At 41.1% G+C, this 23,088-nt stretch overlaps 2 protein-coding genes across 2 annotated transcripts; one reads left to right on the forward strand and one right to left on the reverse strand.

Annotated features, from left to right (window-relative positions):
- The first annotated feature begins 1,561 nt into the window (after positions 1–1,561).
- arpc2 (actin related protein 2/3 complex, subunit 2) lies at positions 1,562–21,256 on the forward strand. The gene is made up of 10 exons (XM_046845324.1): positions 1,562–1,786; positions 6,055–6,089; positions 7,875–7,987; positions 11,076–11,121; positions 11,772–11,958; positions 12,110–12,203; positions 13,927–14,053; positions 17,687–17,787; positions 18,678–18,778; positions 20,853–21,256. The coding sequence occupies exons 1-10, from the start codon at positions 1,713–1,715 to the stop codon at positions 20,872–20,874; spliced, it is 900 nt and encodes a 299-aa protein (XP_046701280.1). The 5' UTR covers positions 1,562–1,712; the 3' UTR covers positions 20,875–21,256.
- An 840-nt stretch (positions 21,257–22,096) lies between these two features.
- On the reverse strand, positions 22,097–23,084 carry LOC124383279 (translation initiation factor IF-2-like). Its single transcript, XM_046845797.1, has 2 exons — positions 22,851–23,084; positions 22,097–22,769 (listed from the first exon to the last, which is right to left on the reverse strand). The coding sequence occupies exons 1-2, from the start codon at positions 23,082–23,084 to the stop codon at positions 22,257–22,259; spliced, it is 747 nt and encodes a 248-aa protein (XP_046701753.1). The 3' UTR covers positions 22,097–22,256.
- Positions 23,085–23,088: the final 4 nt, after the last annotated feature.

Here is a 23,088-nt window from a genome sequence, read left to right on the forward strand (position 1 = left end):
CATCTCCATCTTACTTTCTTGTGAGTTTAGTGTGTTTGTTCTCTGCTCATCAATCGATTAGTGCAGTACTTTCAGGGGCGTGATTTCTTTTCCCGCTTGCATTATTATAATTTTTTTTTCTTAGTAACGAATATGATGTGTCGTTAAGTACAGTACTTCAAAAATTCTTAAGTGAAAGCGAAAATTACAGCCTGCACTTTGACCCCAACAGCACCCCTGTAGCAGAACAGGTTAAGGTCCTTGTTCAAGTGCACAAGAGTGGCAGCTTGGTGATACTGGGGATTGAAGCCTCGACCTTCCAGTCAGAATTACCCACTGAGCTACAACCTCCCCCGAACTTTAACTCCAATTAGCAAATCAGCTCTTGGACAGACTCATTGTCATGCTGGAACAGGTTTGAGAGGTGGAGGAGCATGCTGGAGAGAAAGGGGATTGAAAGTCAGTAGGAGTAAGACAGAGTACATGTGTGAATGAGAGGGAGGGCAGTGGAGTGGTGTGGTTGCAGGGAGAAGAGGTGGTGAAGGTGGAGGAGTTCAGGTACCTGGGGTCAACAGTGCAAAGTAATGGAGAGTGTGTTAGAAGTGAAGAAAGAGTGCAGGCAGGGTGGAGTGGGTGGAGAAGAGTGACAGGAGTGATTTGTGATAGAAGAGTATCTGCAAGAATGAAAGGGAAAGTTTATAGGACTGTGGTGAGACCTGAGATGTTGTATGGATTAGAGACAGTGGCATTGAGTAAAAGACAGGAGGTGGAGCTGGAGGTAGCAGAGCTGAAGATGTTGAGGTTTTCGTTGGGAGTGACGACGATGGACAGGATTAGAAATGAGTTTATTAGAGGGACAGCGCATGTAGGACGTTTTGGAGACAAGGTGAGGGAGGTGAGATTGAGATGGTTTGGACATGTGCAGAGGAGGCACATGAGTTATATTGGTAGAAGAATGCTAAGGATGGAGCCGCCAGGAAGGAGGAAAAGAGGAAGACCAAGGAGGAGGTTCATGGATGTGGTGGAGGAAGACATGCAGGTAGTTGGGTTAAAAGAGGCAGATGTAGAGGACAGGGGGGTATGGAGACGTATGATCGTCTGTGGTGATCCCTTACGGGAGCGGCCGAAAGGAGAAGAAGAAGAAGAAGAAGAAGAAGTTCCAGTAATGATAAAAGCACATAACGACATTACAGACAATTGTGTGCTTGCAGTTTTGTGGAAACAGATTGGGGAAGAACCACGTATTTGTAACTTTTCCAAATATAGAGTAAATGAACAGGTGGAGCATGGAAATGTTTGTGATTGTGACACAAGACGGAACAACAATTACACCGTTTTAGTGAAAAATGGCCAATATAGTTCATAAGTGAAAAAAAACTGCTTTTAAGCATTTTTATTGCCCATGTTCTGTGATGACTAGTATGAAATATCTGACTTTTTTTACTGTAATGAAATACCACTATGACAAATCAAAACATATAATTTAGTAGGCAGAATAAAATCGATATAGTGTCTGTTTTAAAAAAAATATCTATTGAATTTGATTCAGGCACAGCGATGGTCACCTACAGACTCTGGGTCCTGAATCTCAATGCGGAAGTGGGGACCGGAAGCGCGGCGCAGGGATTGTTGTAGCATCAGTAGGAGGCTTGTTGTAGTATATTTTTATTACTAAATACATTTTTTTATTATTATTATTCCAACCCGCACTTTAACACTCATCACCGGTCATTATGATCCTGTTGGAAATAAATAATCGCATCATCGAGGAGACGCTTACGCTCAAATTCGACAGCGCGGCCAACGGGTGAGTTTGCACGGGAGCTAATGCTAACGAGCTAGCATGTCTGTCAACGCGACAACGCCTTAATATGAAACAAGTGGTGGGGGGAAAAATATAAATATATATATTATATATAAAAGCGTTTTATAATATAGGATAGCACGGATGAATATTTCTGGACGGGTTTTTAGACACCTTGCTAAAGGAAGTCTACAATTCAATCAATAATCAATGAATCAATTAATGAGAGAAATTGGAGGAACTGGATGAAAAAACATGGTCCTGCAGGAATAATACGATCTGATCTGTGCATTGAGATTGAAGGTGATTTGTTTCTCCATTCGAGCTGTTCCAGATGATCCAGCTGTTCTGCAGGTTCCTTCAACTCATTTCTAATGAGTGAAGAATCTCACTCTGAATTAAATTTTTCTTGTTTTAGGTCAAATGGACCTCTTTTGCTGTGTTCAGTGTGAATAATTTTTCTCTTCATGCCTTAATTCTGTTAATGGAGACTCCACCAATCAGTCTGCAAGCACAGCTTTGGCCATATAAGGTGTTTTTTTTCTGCTTTGCATTGCTGACAGCTCCCCGCCCCTGACAGCTCACTGATTTACTGCAGCTTTTCACTTCCCTTTCTGACTTCCACACTGAAACCAGTGCTTATGAGGCTCAGGCGTTACGTTTACTCAAACCAAACTAAAACTGCCCATGTTTAAACCCTTCTTTGTTTTTTGTTTTTTTGCATTGATATCCTTATGAACACAAAATCAGAATGTAAACAAATGTACTGTGTTTTGCCAAAAGTCTGGATGCACTTCATGGGTTTTGTGAGATGTTCCCCCTTTTTTTTTCCTCTATGCAACAAACTAGGTCTTCTAACAGTGATTCGATTTGAGCAAACGAATGTATAGATGCTCCACTTTATTTGAATAGAATCAAAAAACAAAACACGAATGACAGCTTTATCCGGACAGTTCGTGTCTCCAAACCTTTTCTCAAACGCTCATCTACTTTGGCGTGCCTCTAGTGAAACCTGTGACTTCTTGGTGATTTCTTCCTGACCTCCTGATCCAGTTCATCCCAGAGCAGTTTAATAGGATTTAGGTGCGCAGACCGAGATTCCGCGATTAGATAACGTTCCACACGTCTGCTCGGACGTACGCTTTCGGATCGTTCTTTTGTTGTATGGTGAAGTTGGGTCCAGTTTGTACTGACACAACTGCATGGTGTTGGAGTATGGATTAGGAGCCTTGTTGGTTCAGTTTTCCTTTTAATTTCCGGAAAAAGTTTTCCAACATTCCCTGCTCCAAAACAGCCCCCGAACCATTAAGCTTCCACCTCCATGTTTGACTGTGGGGGTGAAGCAGTCTGATAGTATCTTCTCTACTGTTCTCCATCTTACATTAGTTCTTCTGTTAAAGACAAAAAAAAGTCCAATTTGGACTCATCTGTTCACAGAACTTTCTTTTAGTCTCTCACACACCCCCATCCTCTCTCTCTCTCTCTCTCTCTCTCTCTCACCCCCTCATCCTCTCTCTCTCTCTCTCTCTCTCTCACCCCATCCCCTCTCTCTCTCTCTCTCTCTCTCTCTCTCTCTCTCTCTCTTGTTCTCACCCCCATCCCCCTCTCTTTCTCTTTTGACCCCATCCTTCTCTCTCACTCACTTTCTCTCTCTCTCTCTCTCTCTCTCTCTCTCTCTCTCTCTCTCTCTCTCTCATATAGATATATATAGATATATATAGATATATATAGATATATATAATTACATACATACATACAGTGAAACCTCGACACTCACAACCTTGATAGATTGTGGCTTTTCATGTGGAACCGGACTGCGAGTAATTCGTGAAAAAATCTGATCGTTTCAAAACAGAGTTTGTGCTAATAAATTACAGAAAAATGTTTGAAAAACTATTTTATTGTATTGTTCATTTAAAGTAGTAAATAAACCTTTTATGACAAGTAATTACATTTTTGTTGAGTTTACAGCACATGTACAAATTCCCCTTGAAAAATGAACCATCAATAGGAGAGAGTCAAAACCTCACGATTTTTAGTTACTCGCGAGGGGTCGTAGAGCGTAACTGTACTGTATTAACAGTTTACTTCATTTAATAATTATATTTTTATTAATACTTTTGTTTATTTCTACATAAAACTCCACAAAAACAATTCCCTATACGTTTTTTGGTTTATGGTGCACTCCACAAGAGACCGTGAAAATTAGCCAAACTAATTAGTTATCTGGCAAATACAATTCCATGATAAACATCCTTCCTTCCTTCCTTCCTTCCTTCCTTCCTTCCTTCCTTCCTTCCTTCCTTCCTTCCTTCCTTCTTGTTTTAATAATTAATTCTGGAGCAACACATTCAAGAGTTCTGTTTGGCAGATGCTCCCAAAAAACCTACTGCAATTTTTGGTCGTTTTTTGTAAGGAGATTGATTTTTGTAATTTTTTTGTTTCACATTTATCAAAGGAGGTTCAGCTCTACATGCTTTGGGGTGCATTTCTATGCTCTTTCACTCTCTCTGGTTTCTCTGTAGCTGTATTTTTGGCCTTATTAACTTCAAAAGAAAAAAAAAAAAAGAGAAGTTAGTGAGGTTTTGACAGAAGTGTCAACCGGAACTAGAATTTGTTCTTGTCGATGAAACTATAAATAGTTAAAAGCAGTGGTGAGTCGTTTGTGGACCACCACACTACCCTAAGGAGGATTGTTCACAGTGAAACACAACCTGATCCTCTTAAATACCATCATCTGCCTCACTCAGGAGGTGACGATCATGGAAACCAAGACTGAGGCTGCAGAATCATTGGGAGATTGCATGTCTGAAGACATGTGCCTCACTAGGAAGACCTTGCTGAGGTCTAATGCTGGAAAGACTGGAAAAAAAACAACGCAGGAATGTCTGGAACTCCGTGAAGATGTTGCAACTTCAAACAAATAAGCCTCCAAGCACATACAGGGTGCAATCTAGTGTTGAAGGTTTCACACCTGTATTTGTGTGGCCTTCATTCCCCATTCTATAAATAATATGTAGGTTGAATTAACAGAGCATATAGGACAGCCGTTTATTAAATATCGCAATCCACACCACATCATGTTACAGTTGAAAAGAGGCCTGTTGCACTTGTGACCAGGACAGCAAGGTTTTGTGGTGTATCATGAGTCATGGTATCCAGGGTAACGTCTGCTTACCACAATGAAGGACGAACCTCCTGAGAAGAGAATAACTGTTGCTGAAAAAGCAAGTGGTTTGCATAGGGGATGTCCGGGGAGGTGGTAGTTTATTGGTTAAGGCATTGGACTTTGGAACCGAAGGTAGCGATTTTCAAATGCTGGGCCCCCGAGCAAGGCCCTTAACCCCTTAGCTGCCCCATTGTTTGAATTCTATAAATAAACGAGGTGGTATCAAAAGGTTTTGAGACTAGGTCTGTTTATTCAAGAAAGTACTTTATTTATTTACGTTTACACACCAAGTTCAAAATAGTCCCCTTGCACAACAATACAGTGCTCAAAGTGTTTCTACCTCTTCTGAAATGTGTCCTTTTCGAAGCGTGTTAAGAACCTTTTGGTGGATCTCCACAATGGTATTAAAACAGCGAGCTGAATCTTCATCTTCTGGAAGAGGACAAAGTCTTTGCCGGCAGTTAGATCATGTTGTATCCGGTGAGAAACTCGTGTGAGGCGAACTCGATGGCAGTGCACACGTAGTCAGAATAGCAGGCGTGGTAACGCACGTGGTCAGAACAGCTTCACAGCTTCCCATATACACAGGACGATGACCTCTGGCACACTGACTTATGAAGGTCGGCGCTTCCTGTGACTGTGCGTGCAGCTTTGTGCTGCCGTCTGTGGCGTGTTACAAAACTAATGCTAAATGTGAATGTATTAACCCAGATTGTATCCACTTGTATGCCACTGTCGTGGAACTGGGTTTACTGTAATGATTGTTCTTGTTCTTGACGTGACCCCAAGTACACGTGTTTCACCCATTCTTTCAAGATTGGTGAAGTTGCAATGGTTTAAGATCGCACAGAAAACGCAAAGGAACTGTTTCAGAGACGAAGCTCAGGAAAAAGCTTAAATAAGCACCTATCAAATAAGTCTATCTACTGGAGGTGTGTCGATCTAGCAAACTCATTAGAATATTAAGCCACCTTGACATGTGACGTGTATGTATGTGTGTGTATATATATATATATATATATATATATATATATATATATATATATATATATATATGGTTTTTTTTTTCTTCAACTTTTTTCCTTTTCTCTTTTGTGTTCAGGAACAAGCCGGAAGCAGTAGAAGTTACATTTGCCGGTAAGTTGAAGTTCAAGTGCAGGTGTGTGTGTGTGTGAGAAAACAGAAAAATGTGACGCACAGAGTAGATGTTACAATAATCAAGAACCCAGATTTCAAACTCAAGTGTTGTCACACCATTTCACATGGAGTATTAGAAATCTCCTGAAGAAGAATTGCTGTGTGTGTGTGTGTGTGTGTGTGTGTGTGTGTGTGTGTGTGTGTGTGTGTGTGTGTGTGTGTGTGTGTGTGTGTGTGTGTGTGTGTGTGTGTGTGTGTGTGTGCACCGCGCCTGCGGGCAGAGTATCTTATAGCCTAAGCAAGCCCAGGCTGATATTTTGGGTTTGCACTATCAATCCATAACGAATTTATAATTCTTTAACATGTTCAAAGCTGCAATCCTGAGCCCCGCCTCTAAACAAGTCCAGGATCGGTCTTGGGCGCAGACTCAAGTTGAAAACGTCCTTTAATGCATAACATAGTGTGATTTGTTATATATGTATACAGGGTTGCAAAAGTCCAGACTATAACCTTTCTATGGGAATTCTCGAGAATATACGTCAGTTAATGGGAATAAACTGCGAATTTGCACAATTGCAGGTTAGCCAATAAGATAACAGGGAACTTGGGGGGAAAAACTACCCTGCACATTTATCAACACATGCATGGCATTGAGTAAAAGACCAGAGGTGGAGCTGGAGGTAGCAGAGCTGAAGATGTTGAGGTTTTCGTTGGGAGTGACGACGATGGACAGGATCAGAAATGAGTTTATTAGAGGGACAGCACATGTAGGACGTTTTGAAGACAAAGTGAGGGAGGAGAGATTGAGATTATTTGGACATGTGCAGAGGAGGGACATGGGGTATATCGGTAGAAGAATACTGAGGATGGAGCCATCAGGAAGGAGGAAAAGAGGAAGACCAAGGAGGAGGTTTATGGATGTGGTGAAGGAAGACATGCAGGTAGTTGGTATGAAAGAGGCAGATGTAGAGGACAGGGGGGTATGGAGACGGATGATCTGCTGTGGTGACCCCTAATGGGAGAAGCCGAAAGAAGAAAAAGAAGTTGATGATTCATCAAAACATGCACACCTCACATTTACTACAGGGCGACAGGCCACACCCTGTACATAAAACAAAAATTGTCTTTCCATCTTCGTGTGTATTTATGCACTATAGCTGAGATTTGGGTGAACATCTGGAAATTGAGACTTCAGCTGATCTTAGAGAGCGTTCAGGACGCGGTTCTTCTTAGAATCGCAGTATTTGTAGTGGAAATTACTTTCTTACCTCATGTATTATAAGAAATAGACTTAACATGTATTAGTTCTGTTAATATTTGAATGAACCCCTTAATAAACAGCTCCCAGAAGTTGAGACTCATACATTTCAAAGAGCATTCTGGATCATGGTCCATTAATTAGGAACTAATGTACTGAGTAAACAGCATATTGTATATTTTGTTTGAAACCCTGTAGGACTCCCAATCCCCCAAACCCAGGCTCTTACTTGTCTGTGAGAATATTATTAAAATGACACTGGTCTGTGCCACACGAACAGTTCGAGACCCCTGTTTTAGCCTGTAAGGCTGCAAAGGTCATGTTCTGTAAGGAGCAGGTTGAACAAATGCAGCAGTAGAAACAATAATTCTGCCTAAAGAAACAGTAACAGCAGTAAGTAGTTTCAGTAACTGAAGCTTCAGACTTCAGATAAACGTATTTATTTGTATTATATCATAGCTGTTATTATATTATATTATAGCTATTCTTATATTGTTCGTCTAACACGTTTTGTTCATGTTTTGTAGACTTCGATGGCGTGCTATACCACATCTCAAACCCTAACGGTGACAAGACCAAGGTGATGATCAGCATCTCGCTGAAGTTCTACAAAGAGCTGCAGGAGCACGGGGCTGACGAGGTACGAGCTTCCCATTGGGTTGATTTGGAAAATCCAGTGCTGTTACATGGTATAGGGTTTAATTATAGGGGGTCCTGGTTTCTCATTCAATCCAACATCAACAAAAAGTGAGGTTTTTTCTGTTTTAAAAATAAACCATTGGATGGAAATGTTTCATGTCCACAACATTTAAAATTTGTTTCCTGTACAAATGTGTCTATAAGTTTACCTTATGTGTAACTATTAATAACAGTATAACACATGTACACACTATAAAGGCTTTTGGACACCTGACCATAATATTAGGGGCCTTTTGAACATCCCATTCCACATTAATCCCCGTTTTGCTGTTATAAATACCTCAATACCTCCACTCTTTTGGGAAGATGTTCCACTAGATGTTGGAGTGTGCTCTAGATTTTGTGTTCATTCAGCCACAAGGGTGTTAGTAAAGTCAGGTACTGATGTAGGTGAGGTGAGAAGGTCTGGGGTGCAGTCAGCGTTCACATTTATCCCAAAGGTGTTGGATAGGGTTGAGGTCAGAGCTCTATAGCAGGAGATCTTCCACTGTGATCCATATAAAGCAGATCTTCATTAAGCTGACTTTGTGCACAGGTTAAAGTGAAGGGAAAATGTACTGCTTCCACATCCAAAGACATGATATACAATTGGGTTCCTCCAACTTTTGGTAAAGGTTTGGGGAAGCACCACATATGGCTGGAAAAATCTGGCGTCCTAATATTTTTGTCAATTGTGCGTGTGCATATATATTGCAAATAGTCTGTATATATATATTTAAATATTTATTGGTCTATATTTATCCATGTGTCCCTGTTTTTTCTTTGTCGTCTCATCGTTCTCATGCATATATTCAAAGTTCCTATTTTGTTAAAAAAAAACACTAATCTACAAACGATTACCTCAAATGATTATCAGATGATCTCCAAGTAAATATTTTCAGTGCAGTCACATGTTAAAGCTCTAATTTCCATGCGCCCGGTGGACAGGACGATCACGTTCAGGATTGTAAAAGCATCGTGCGGTTTTTGCGACAGGAAGTGCATCTGACTCATCTCTGACTGAGGAAGTCACATGGTTTAGAAAGACGACCGAATCGCACGCAGTCGAAGGAAATCGGGTTCGCGTGAGCGAATTAAAATGAAACGAACAGAGAAAAGGGCGTTCGATGTTTTCTCCCCTCTCATGAAGGATGCTGCACGGTGCTCCCAGACAATGCAAACCAATATTCAAACCGCCATCCTGCATGCATCAAAACAAAACAAAAAAAAAAGATCGCAGGTGTGGCGCGTGCAAACTGAATGCAAATCCGGAGGAATTGCAGCGAAGGGGGCGCTCACGCACCATGTCTCGATGATGGATCGCCTGTTGAATGTGAAGGAAACTTCGAGAAACTACAAAATACAGCTGTGAAAAGTGATGTATGTTGGAAGATAATATTGGGGGTCCCAAGTTACTGATCAACTCAAAAACTTTGGACCGTAATTAAGTCAATTCAAGATGTTTTTTTTGTGATTTTAACCATTTATAGCTGATGCAGTACACAGTGTAATGAGACAACATTCCTCCAGAACCCTGGTGTTACATAAAAACAGCATAACGCAGCATAGAGCTACATAACGGAAAACAGAGCTAAGGACACAAAATGTATCATGTGCAAACAGCGCAGATAAAAGACAACACAGGACAGTGTGGGACAGATACACAAAACACATAATAGTAACATAATAATATAAACAGTCTTCTGCAATGGCTCAGTTTACATAAGGAGTTCTGCTGTTAATTGCCCATGTAATGAATGGACATTCAGTGCCACCCAGACGAGGACAGGTTCCCTTTTGAGTCTGGTTCCTCTCGCGGTTTCTTTCCCATACCATCTCAGAGTGTTTTTTTCTAGCCACAGTCACCACTGGCTCGCTCATTAGGTATAAACATGTGGGCACTAAATTAATAGGAACCAAATCAGAGTAAAGTGTCTAGCCAACGAGAGAAAAGTGCTGGTAAAGCCCCGCCCCCTGCAAAAGGTCCAAAATGCTTCGTTCATTAGACATTTCGAGTCGTACTTAGACCCGGACCTCAAACGTTATTTACAAACTAATAGATTAAGGCTTAATTATTTCCCACTGAATTACAAATACTGTGAAGGAGAACTGCATTCAGAACACTCTCCTAAATTCACTGAGCTTCCAGGAGCTGTCCATCCAAATCTCACAAGCCAATGACAGTAAAGTGCTTTTAAGCCCCCGCCCCCTTCAAGAGGTCTTTCTCCAGAACTTGCAGAACATAAACCTATTTGTGTTTGTATAATGATTTTAACAATGGACATTATACTAAAACACTTTTACAGAAATATATTATTCATTTAAAATTAAAAATGTCTAAGGTTTTCCCTGGTGAGCGAGTCAATGGTGACAGAGGCAAGGAAGAAAACCAACACACTGAATTGAACCCGTCCTCATTTGGGTGACACCGAATGTTCCATCATTGTTGAGCTTAACTGTTCAATGATGGACTTTTGGATGCAAAATTGTTCATGGCAACTGTAGCCACAAGCCGCTGTAGCCATCAGACTGTTTATATTAATTACAGCCCAAATCCATTCTTATGGATCCTGCAAAATGTTCATGTGTAATCATCGTCGGTCAGAAAACTGTGGAAAATCGTATACAAAAAAAATAGGGTTTTTTAATACAGTCAATACAGAACATATTTAATTGTTTTCATTTTTCGATGCCTTTTCTTCGTTCTCATTATATGTTTTGGTTACTTTTGCCGCTATCGTCAATTTATCGCATGCTCAATATGTTTATAACACGTTATAATGAAGACTTGGTAAGCGTAAGGCACTCGGGAACTACATAAAAATGTATTTTCCTTAAACTGTGTTGGGAAAACTTTATGACTGCAATACGACAAAGTGGTTGTTGCTGAAAAAGCAGCAAACAAGTTTTCACTGATATCTAGTGATTGATATCAAGTCTGCCCCATAATCAGTGTTTAAAAGCAGAGAATTACTAAAGGGAAAATAAATGTTACAGTTGAAATCTGCTGTGAAATATATTTAATGTAATATTGCTTTGCTTGGTTTCAGCTGCTCAAGAGGATCTATGGAAACTTCCTGGTGCCTGCAGAAGATGGTAAGCTGATCCTTTATGTGTGTACCTTCTTCAATGTTTTTATTTATTATTATTATTATTATTATTATTATTATTATTATTATTATTATTATTATATAGGCTACATTTAGTTTTGAGTTCACAGGTGTTGACACTGTGATCAGAGGAGAGGGTGATTAGTGGTAGTTAGCTGTTAGTGCTACTATAACTACAGTACAAATCCATATTAGAGCAAGAAACATTCAGTTAAGTACGGAGAAAAGACAGTCCATCATTACTTTAATAAAATGAAGGGCAGTCAGTTAGAAAAACCTTCAAATGCAGTCTCCAAAACCATCAAACTCTGTGATTAGACAGGCTTTAATAAGGACCGTCCCAGGAAAGTAAAACCAAGAGCTACCTCTGCTGCACAGGATAAGTTCATTAGAATTACCAACCGCAGATTTATACAAATGTTTCAAGTGGCAGACACATTTCAACATCCACTGTTCAGAGGAGACTGCGTGAGTCAGGCCTTCAAGGTCGAAGAAACCATTACTTCGGAAATAATGTTTGATTCGTTAAGGTTTTTGGTTTATAGTTTCCAACTCGCTGTGAAATTTTACTGCCATTTTGTGGAATGTGTTATTTATTTTCATACTTTTATTTTTTTTTTCCCCCTTTCTCTGTAGGCTACAATGTGTCTTTGCTCTTCGACCTGGATACACTGCCAGCTAAAAAACAGGAGATAATCCACCAGGCGGGCATGCTGAAGAGAAACTGCTTTGCATCCGTGTTTGAAAAGTACTTCAAGTTCCAGGAGGAAGGTCGCGAGGGCGAGCAGAGAGCCGTGGTCCATTACAGAGACGACGAGTCTATGTAGGTGACCCGGACACGTCTGGAGTCTTAGTAACCGCTGTGTAGTGTTTGTGGTGGAGATTAAATCAGACAGCATTTTTCCCCTTCCTTTTTTTTCCATCCTCGTCACAGTTCCGTCGCCTCAGCATTTCTCCATACTCTTTGTTTTCAGGTACTTGGAGGCAAAGAAAGATCGTGTTACTGTCGTTTTCAGCACCGTCTTCAAGGATGACGATGATGTCATCATTGGAAAAGTGTTCATGCAGGTGTGTGTCCTTGGAGATATTTTTTTTCTGCTACAGTGCTACAACTCTCTCACTGTAGCAAAACAAACCCTTTACACCAGGCACAATATGTACACAGAATTCGCTGTGGACGTGTCCCAAACCACTCTATACACTAGGCATAATATAGACAGAATTCACTGTGGAAGTGTCCCAAACCACTCTATACACTAGGCATAATATAGAGACAGAATTCACTGTGGAAGTGTCCCAATCCACTCTATACACTAGGCATAATATAGAGACAGAATTCACTGTGGACGTGTCCCAAACCACTCTATACATTAGGCATAATATAGAGACAGAATTCACTGTGGACATGTCCCAAACCACTCTATACATTAGGCATAATATAGACACAGAGTTCACTGTGGACATGTCCCAAACCACTCTATATACTAGGCATAATATGGCATGTGTGGCTAGATCCTGCATGTCTTCACATGTCTGCCCTTACCTTAGTGTAAATGCACAACTTTTCAAGTATGGAATGTCGTAAAACCTTCCAGATCCATGCATTCCTTTTCAGTGATGTTTGTTTGTGAGTGTGTGAGTGTGAAAGAGATCAGCACACTCATCTTTATAAAGAGTGACATGTTTGCTTTTTGGTAGACTGCTAAAGTAAAATGTCCCCAGGATCTCATCATCTCAGATTGAATCCTTCAGCTTCCAGAATATCAAAAAATATGTGAAAACATCTGTTAGATCATTTTAACATGTTTAGTGGGAGATGGTACCTCAGTGGTTAAGGTTTTGGTTTATTGATCGGAAGGTTAAAGCCCCAGCGTCACCAAGCTGCCACTCTTGGGCCCTTGAGCAAGGCCCTTAACCCTCTATGCTCCATGGGCACTGTACCATGGCTGACCCTGCACTCTGACCCCATCTTCCTAACATCACTGGGATGTGCGATAAACTGTGCTATAAAGTTATGGTCGACCGATATGGGCTTTTCTTTGTCCAATGCCGATATTTAGAAAAGAGGGCCTGCTACACGAATCCGTTAGTAACGATCGCCGCAGGTGGAAACGCCGCTTGCTTTAGATATTTATAGTTCTAGATCTTCCGATTTCTGTTTCTCTGCCGAATACACACTACTGCCACCTGCTGGTATGGGAGAATTATGTTCTTTCCCGCAAGCGCAGAGCGTACACGCACGGCTTAATAATCGGCCTTATTTGCAGCACATTCGCAGCACACCAACACTTGCATTTTATTGGTTCCTGGGATTTAAACCCACAACCTTTTCGATCTGAACTCTTAATCACTTCACACAGCATCGAATTGACTTGAGCATCGAAAGTCATGGAACTATGAGAAATTTCTGTGAATAACAAGAACGATTTCTATAGTTGCAGACAAACTGACGGAACCATCAATCCACACACACACACCAGAACTCATGCTCTCACCACGGCTTCTCATTCAAAATTTCACACATTTTTACGTCAGTCAAGTGGGTAGACGGTCTGATGGACTCCAGGAGGAGCGAAGGTTGGTCCGTGTGGTCCGATCCAACAGCCGAGCTCCTATAGCTCAAACTGTTGAAGAAGTTCATGATGTTATTGCTCGAAGGGTCTGAACTGTTTTGGCAGCAACGGGGGGGCCAAAACTATTAGGCAGGTGGCCATAATGTTATGCCTGATCGGTATATAGTGGAGTAAAAAATAAAAATCATGCACTAAAAATTTTTTTTCTCCCCTTGCAGGAGTTTAAAGAAGGCCGGCGTGCGAGTCACACGGCTCCTCAAGTGCTGTTCAGCCACCGAGAGCCTCCTCTGGAGCTGAAGGACACGGACGCTGCAGTGGGAGACAACATCGGCTACATCACCTTCGGTATGCGTTTTAACACACACGCTTTACGTTCTTTACTTTCATTACTTTCATGGGATTTGCCAGACGCCTGTGTCCTTATACAAAACGACTGACGAAGGATTAAAAAGTTAGTTTTGTAACACGCCAACAGATGGCAGCACAAGGCTACTCACACAGTCACAGGGAGCACCAACCATCATCCTGTAAACATGTGGAGCTGTGCAGCCGGAGCCATTTCATCACGGACAGCAAGTTTCAGCAAAATCCGTCGTGAAACCGAACAAATCTGCCACAGAGACCCGGGACCTGATTCTGCGTTTATCTCATTCGTACAAGGGCCTTAATCCGGGATTAATCCGAGTTGCAGCTTGGTGTGGCCAAGCCTTAACCACTAATCTACAATTTTACACGCTTACATTGTGTTTAACACCAAACAGGAGCAATAATGAGTTAAAACTTCGCCCATAAGCGTCTGACTCAGCCGACAAGAACTGTTTTGTCATCATGTCTGGAATGATCCCGGATGATTGGACTCCATTCTTCTATTCCCTTCGCTAGTGTTTTGATGATGATGGTGCTAATGATTAAGGCAGAGGCCCCATTCTTACCCATCATTCCAAAATCTTGTTCAGGGATAGGAGTCATTCCAGAAGAGACCACGCCCACCCGAATCGAAACCTTTCATCATAGCCTATGGTTTATTGCGGATAACCTCCAAGCTACATCATTTGTTTGATATATGGATCAAACAAACACCATCCTATTAATTTGTGCTTGATGTGTTTCCAAACCACATCATTATTCACCACAGAGGCCACATCAGATAGGGTTCTGCATTCAGAATGGGTGGCTTGGGTATTGTTATGGGACAGACTCCTGGATGTTGTCTCATGTCCTTGGTCCAAAATTAATCAACTTGGTCTCAATTTTTTTATATTTTTTTCATTGCGCCATTAAAAAAAAAAAATTCTACATTTTCTAGACGACTGAAAAAGCACAAAGTGCACTGACACACTAAACTCACTCAGTGGGGATTCGGGTTGCAAAGAGGTAGAAAATGTCTGGTCAATTTCCAGAAACTTTCCGGAAACTTTCTATAGGAGCTACAGCTGGGGAATTTTGGAAATATTTCAAGTTGGAAACTTATCAGGAATTGATGAGAATTAATTAGACATTTGGGGAAATTTATATAACCTGTATCATATACAAACATTTTGTTAGTCATAATCTCACATGCATATGTAAACTAATACAGATTTGTTAAAAGAAATTACATTTTTGACTGATTTAATTATTAAAATTTTTGTTGCACAATAGCTTAAACCACAGCATGAAGACGTTTTAAACGTCTGCAACATGAACAAACGTACACCCAACCCCCTCTCCCAAAAGGCCTTTCAGATCTAAACGATTGTAAAAGTGTTAAACAGGGCTGTATTAAAAAGTGGGATGCTTTACCTGCGCTAGGTGTGTGTGTACTCGGTCAACATCATTTCCCCTTCGAGGCGTCCCCGCGCCTGACGAAGCCCGCGGCTCGTGTGTTCAGATGTGACTCAGTGTTAGTTTTAGCAGGCTCGGCCTGAACACACTCCATTTATTGACTGTGTAAATATTGTGTGCAGGTCTTTTACCTTTAAGCAATACTCTAGCTTTCATCATGAGCTGCTCCCCACTCCAATGTGTATATTCAACTGGAATTTTCACGTCCAATAAAATTCTGATTTGCTCATTTCTTTCATTACATGTTATTAGCAGTTTTAGTTAAAAATGCAGAGAACCGTTTGTAACAGTTCTGAAAAGAATAAATGGGTAAAAGCGCAAGCTGACCCAAACAGTTTTAGGAGAGCAAACAACAGTTACAGAGGCTGCCATAAGTCTGGTTTTTCCAGACACATGGATGTTCGTTTCGTTTCTATGCAACAAATTTGTCCATACAAGAACTGGAAAGTGAATGAATGGAAGAAGATTCCATGGAGTCCAAATTCCAGAAAGTGAAAGGAAAACTGAACCAACATGGCTTCAATTTCATTTTTCAACAGCATGCAATTCCGTCTGGACTGCGGCTCATTCGAGCACACTCTATCTGGAGTCGAGCAAACTCTATCTGGAGTCGAGCAAACTCTATCTGGAGTCGAGCAAACTCTATCTGGAGTCGAGCAAACTCTATCTGGAGTCGAGCAAACTCTATCTGGAGTCGAGCAAACTCTATCTGAAGTGTTCTCCATCATAGAATGGCCTGCCCAGTCACTGCACATACAGTCAGGTCCATAAATATTGGGACATCGACACAATTCTAACATTTTTGGCTTTATACACCACCACAATGGATTTGAAATTAAATCCATTGGCTGGCTTTGTGCACTTTAATTTGAGGGCATTTACATCCAAATCCGGTGACTGGTGTAGCAATTACAACAGTTTGCAAATGTGCCTCCCACTTTTTAAGGGACCAAAAGTAATGGGCCAGAATATTAATCATGAATCAAACTTTCAATTTTTTAATACTTGGTTGCAAATCCTTTCTAGTCAATTACAGCCTGAAGTCTGGAATGCATAGACATCACCATCCCTGGTGATGCTCTGCCAGGCCTCTACTGCAACTGTCTTCAGTTTCTGCTTGTTCTTGGGGCATTTTCCCTTCAGTTGTGTTTTCAGCAAGTGAAATGCATGCTCAATCGGATCCAGGTCAGGTGATTGACTTGGCCATTGCATAACATTCCACTTTTTTCCCTTAAAAAACTCTTTTGTTGCTTTTGCAGTATGCATTGTCCATCTGCACTGTGAAGCGCCGTCCAATGAGTTCTGAAGCATTTGGCTGAATAAGAGCAGATAATATTGCCTGAAACCAGGAAAATAATTATTCGGTCATCCACCACAGTTGTTTTCCGTGGTCTTCCGGGTCTTTTGGTGTAGCTGAGCTCACCGGTGCATTAATTATTTTTAAGAATGTTCCAAACAGTTGTTTTGGCCACGCCTAATGTTTTTGCTATCTCTTTGATGGGTTTGTTTAGTTTTTTCAGTCTAATGATGGCTTGCTTAACTGTTAGTGATGACGCTTTGGGTCTCATCTTGGAGAGTTGACAGCAACAGATTCCAAATGCAAATAGCACACTTGAAATTAACTCTGGACCCTTTTATCTTCTAATTGTAATTGGTATAATGAGGCAATAACACACACCTAGCCATGGAAGAGCTGCGAAATTGCCCTCAAATTAAAGCTGACAGTCTGCAGTTAAAGGTCAATTTGTTCTTTTTATTTCAAATCCATTGTGGTGGTGTATAGAGCCAAAAATGTTAGAATTGTGTCGATGTCCCAATATTTATGGACCTGAGTGTAAATCCTTTTTTATGTTATTCATGCTAGAGGAGGATTTTTACCTCAGCAGTCATTTCTGTACTAAAGTTCTTATCCTTGTTTAACCTTTAATAGTTGTATTTAATGTTTAATGTTGTGGAAAGTCAGCGAAACTAGTTACCTTAGTAATTACTTACAATATAACTGCTATAAGCGGCGGCGTTACCAGTTTGGGCATCGTAATCGTGTCCCGTCTGGAAAGTCTGTCAGTGTGAGTTATGAGTTATGTTCTGTTGTGTGCTTTATTTCGCAATTACTGCAATTATTATTGAATATTTTTTTTGTTTTATTTCCCATAGTCCTGTTTCCTCGTCATACCAACACCAACGCCAGAGACAACACCATCAATCTTATCCACACCTTCCGTGATTACCTACACTATCACATCAAGTGCTCCAAGGTGCGTTTTTCCTTTTCACACATGCACGAATGATTGTTGTTTAAATAGACGAAGAGGTTAAGAAAACCAAATTGCTTGTGATCTTTTGTGTATGGACAAATGTTTGTGGACACCTGACCATAAGATTTGCTTTTTTGAACATCCCATTCCACATTTAGTCCCAATTTGCTGTTATAAAAACCTCCACTCTTTTTGGGAAGATGTTCCACTCGATTTTGAAGTGCGATTTGTGTGAGAGGCCTGGGGTTCAGTCAGAGTTCCAATTCTTCAAAAAGCAGATCTTCATGGACCTGGCTTTGTGCACAGGGGGCATTGCCATGCTGGAACAGGTCTGAGTCTCCTAGTTCAACTGAACGGCTCAATTCTAGGCTTAAAAAAAGGTCTTAAATTCGGTGTTGTAGGTCTTAAATATTTTAAACGGGTCCTAATTTTCCCATGTCCATATCACGGCAACAGAAAATCTCGAATCTGTTGCTCATTAAATCGCTCTCACGGCACTTCAGAACGTGTTTATTGTTGATCTTAACGCAGTGTTGTAGTTCTTTCCTCCGCAAGTTCAAATATAATTTGCCGTATTACGACTACAAATGAGACCAACACGCAACAGCCAATCAGTTTTGTGTTATTAGCGCGAGTCTCTCTGATTGTACACAGATGTAAAACAGATTTTATTGTTCAGCTATGGGGAAGTGCAAGTTTAGTGATACTTAGCTTGAAAAAAAAAACATTTAGGGCTCGGTTAAGACCACTCGCTTACAACGTATTTGTGTGTTTTTGATGTGATATAGGTTTTAAATTTCATTCTTAAAAAATGTAAATTTGACTTTGTGAAACCCACAGAAACCCCGGTTGCCAGTCTGACGTCTGTAATTGTGTTGTACCCACTTTAGGCTTATATCCACACTCGCATGAGAGCCAAGACCTCTGACTTCCTGAAGGTCCTGAACCGCGCTCGCCCCGACGCCGAAAAGAAAGAGATGAAGACGATCTCGTGAGTATCTGAGCAACAGGTCCTGCTTCTACCGTAGCGAAAGCAATATAAACAGAAACTAAAAGGTGGCTCAGATATCAGACTCAAACTTATTTGATATCTGATCCTGTACTGTTTTTTTTTTCTTTTTTCTACACTATTTATTTAAAACAGCTAATTTGTAAAATCGATTTCGATTCGAAAGAAGCGAACACAAGGAAACACGAAGATTAATCCGGCGAAAATACCTCGAAAATCGTAATTTTTTCCAGCTTACTAGTTTTTCAGTATAATGCTAAATGTTTTTAGTATCACCAGTGATCTCATGTCAGTTGTAGCTGACAGATGATGAGCGATGATTTCGACTATCAGCAGCTGCCAACTAAAACATGCACGACTTAGCAAGCAGGAATTTCGTAAACATTTCTCCACCTTGTTTTCTCACTGTATAACTCCGTACCCTCATTACGACGACCCGAATCTATGCAACAAAACAACAACAACAACAACAGCTTGGACACTTTGATTCCAGGCGGAATCATGACTCCGTGGTTAAGGCTATGGGCTAGAGATCTTTGTGTACATCAGTGTAAAATAGTTACAAATGGTACTAAATTATACATCTTATTAAACAAATATTTTGAGTAAAAAATTTCATGAATTGTTTGAAGCTTTAAATCTGAAAGATATGATCAGATGCTACATTGCAGCAGTTTTAATCCATGTGCTGAAAAATTAGAAGGTTCTGACTTCCTATAAACTCCAGCCAAAATGATTAAACCTGTAGTCTTCAGCATAAACATGTTCACTCTTTTACGTTTTCCTTCATCCGTTCTTTAGGATACATTTTTGCATCAGGTTTGCAGGCAGCCTAATGAGGAAGCAGTTGAGCTCTCATGGTCACAGAGTCCAGAGTAGCAGGAAGTTCCCTCGTTCGTAGATTTCCTCTAAATATTTAGGGCAAGGTTGTGTAGCTCAGGGATTGTTGTAGCTCAGTGGTTAATGCATCGGGCACTGTATCGAACTCTGGTTGGGAAGGTCATCGCTTCAAATCCCAGCACCCCCAAGCTGCTACTGCTGGGCCCTTTGAGCAAAGGATCTTAATCCTCAACTGCTCAGTTATAATCGCTCTGGATAAGGGCGTCTGCTAATTGCTGTAAATGTTTACATAAGCCAAACGTCTTGTTAACAAGTGCTTCAAGAAAAATAACACTTTGCTTAAGGAGGAGGCTTCAACAGGAATCCGTCAACTTACTGTCACCTGTTGTGTCAATTTTGCAAATCAGTTAATCATTTGGCAGTGGTTTAGTGCCCAAGTATCGTGCAGGTGGTTCAGAGCTCCGGTTTTCCAAAATAAACAGCAGGTTGTTGGTGGCATTTCAGAAACTGCTTATTTTTTCTATAGACTGTCGTGGGGAAAAAATAAAAAATAGCGGAAATGCCATGTAGCTGTTGTTACGCTGGTAAGAACTGGCAGGAAGTCTGTGGTAGCACAAATAACCACTTTATGTAACTTGTTTTATTTTTTTTCTTGGTCAGTGGTTGCATTTCAGTATGGCACTAATGCAACACTGTGATGAAAGGCGAAAACAAATTGCAACGATTTTGGGGTCGACCGATTAATTGGTTTTGTCGATAAATTGGCAACCACAGTTGACTGTTGGAGCTATTGGCTCTCAACAAAAATCCATACCAATAGTTTTTCCGGCTTCCGGTCCGCTTTACTTACGAGAGTGGCCTCTAGAGGCGAATCACTGACGGTGCGGTTTGTTTTTTACACACGAAACTGCACACTGCATGGAGAGTGCTATTATATTATTTAAGATTTATTAAACATTGTGTTAATGAATATATTTATTTCATTTCGCACGTTTTTATGATTCAGTCCTGGTTTTTATTTTTTTTTATTTTAAGGCTATCGGTTGATAAATCAGTGCCGATTTATCTGCAAAACCGATTAATCGGTCGACCTCTAGCCTTAACCACCACCCTCAGTTCAGTAGATAGCGAATACTTAGAAAGTCAGTTAGGCATTGGTTTCTGTGAACAGATCTTTTTATATATTGTTTATCTAATTCTGATTTCCTCTGTCCAGGGGCAAGACATTCTCTCGCTAAAGCGACACCGCGACCAAACATGCTTTACAGGACCAGCCAGTGCTACCCGAGTGCAAAGCGGAGGACGACCCCCCCCTTCCCCGGATTCGGACAGCGCTTGTAGACTCCTAGACGCTTGCAAAATCCTTCAAGGAACAAAATTTAAATTCCCTTCGAGTTTTCACACGGTTCGGCAAAACGTCGTAAACATTTTTATACAGACCTCCAGTAATTTGGACATTGGTACTTTTTTCTCTCCCCTTCCAGCTGAAATCTGTGTCCCATCTGAGAAATGTTTATGCAGTGTTGCTCCATGTCTGTTCTATTGTATTTGACTTTGTGCAAGAGATTACCTGTCTGCTTTCGAGCTAATAAAAAAACCTGTCTTAGAAAAAAAAAAAAAGACGTGTCGATGTGCTTCAATTAAACAGTTTTCGGTTCAACGGAAAACTAAGGTTTGTGCTTTTGAGCTTCACATTCCACATTTAGTCCCAATGTTCTGTAATAATTCGCTCCACTCTCCTGGGAAGATGTTCCACTAGATTAAGTGGAGATTTGTGCTCATTCAGACACAAGGGTGTTAGTAAAGTCAGGTACTGATGTAGGTGAGAAGGTGAGGAGGTCTGGGGTGCAGTCAGTGTTCACATTCAACCCAAAGGTGTTCAATAGGGTTGAGGTCAGAGCTGTGTTTCAGATCAGCTGTTATTAATCTGAATACAAATACAAGAAGGGCGTTCAAGTGAAACTTTTGTGTTTATGAAATAAAAGAGCAAGGAGTTGAAACTGCCTAGAGCTGACTGCTGTGGGCTTGAGGACCACCACGACCCGGATCATCACTGGCCATCTTTGTAACCTTCACACCATTCAAATGTCTTGCTGAGTGTCTCATCTCCGTACTGTGAAGTCTTCTGTAGATATCCGCAGGTTTACGCCTTCATTCACGAGAAACTTCGCCACATGCTGTTCTATACACACACTAACACTGTTGTCTGCCATCTTGATTAATGGTCTCTAGACTGGCCTGTGACATTTGCGCCACCTATCAGTAATAGAACGCACTAGCCACTTGCTACTGCATGTAGAAGCGCCATGCTAGCGTCCATTTTTATATCCGTACAATTAATATTCATGGTTTGACTTGAACAAACCTCATATTAGCTTTATTAGTAACTATTAGCTAGTGTTCTAAACCAATACTAAAATCTGTCTCTGTGATTACAAAACACACACCAAGCCTTACAGGTCAGAGGTCACACTGCTTTTATTGTTGAACAGAGAAAGAACAGGCAGACATGCATATTTTCGATTCAAGCTTGAAAACCAGAAAGAACAAGATTAAAGCCGTAATTTTAAACTGATCACTGAATTCACTGTGGATTTTGTGCAACACTGCAGCAGAAACATCACTCTTCCACCTTCTTTAAAGGCTCTGCCTCTGGGTTCTCAGGATCCTCCCCATCCTCTTTCTTCTCCTCTGCTGCATTATTGTTCTCCACAGCTGGCTTTAACGGCACCTTCTCTTCTGCCTGAGTGGTCTCCATATGAACCTTCTCCACCTGAGAGTCTACCTCAGGAATCTCTGTTTTTTCCACCTTCTCTGCCTGAGTGTTCACCACAGGACTCTCCATCTTTTCCACCTGAGAGTGTACCTCAGGAATCTCTGTTTTCTCCACCTTCTCTGCCTGAGTGTCCACCACAGGACTCTCCATCTTCTCCACCTGAGAGTGTACCTCAGGAATCTCTGTTTTCTCCACCTTCTCTGCCTGAGTGTCCACCACAGGACTCTCCATCTTCTCCACCTGAGAGTGTACCTCAGGAATCTCTGTTTTCTCCACCTTCTCTGCCTGAGTGTTCACCACAGGACTCTCCATCTTCTCCACCTGAGAGTGTACCTCAGGAATCTCTGTTTTCTCCACCTTCTCTGCCTGAGTGTTCACCACAGGACTCTCCATCTTCTCCACCTGAGAGTGTACCTCAGGAATCTCTGTTTTCTCCACCTTCTCTGCCTGAGTGGCCACAAGAGTACTCTCCATCTTCTCCACCCGAATTTCTACTACAGGACTCACTACCTCCTCCACCTCCTCCACCATAGTGTCCACCACAGAGATCTCAGTCTTCTCCACCTGAGTGTTCACCACGAGACTCACTGCCTTTTCAGCTTCCTCGACTTGAATGTGTAATACAGGGCTCACTTTTTCCTCCTCTTGTTTCACCTGTACTTCCACCTCCATGGAG

This window comes from Silurus meridionalis, chromosome 3 (assembly GCF_014805685.1).
Source record: "Silurus meridionalis isolate SWU-2019-XX chromosome 3, ASM1480568v1, whole genome shotgun sequence".
NCBI classification, from domain to species: Eukaryota; Metazoa; Chordata; class Actinopteri; order Siluriformes; family Siluridae; genus Silurus; species Silurus meridionalis.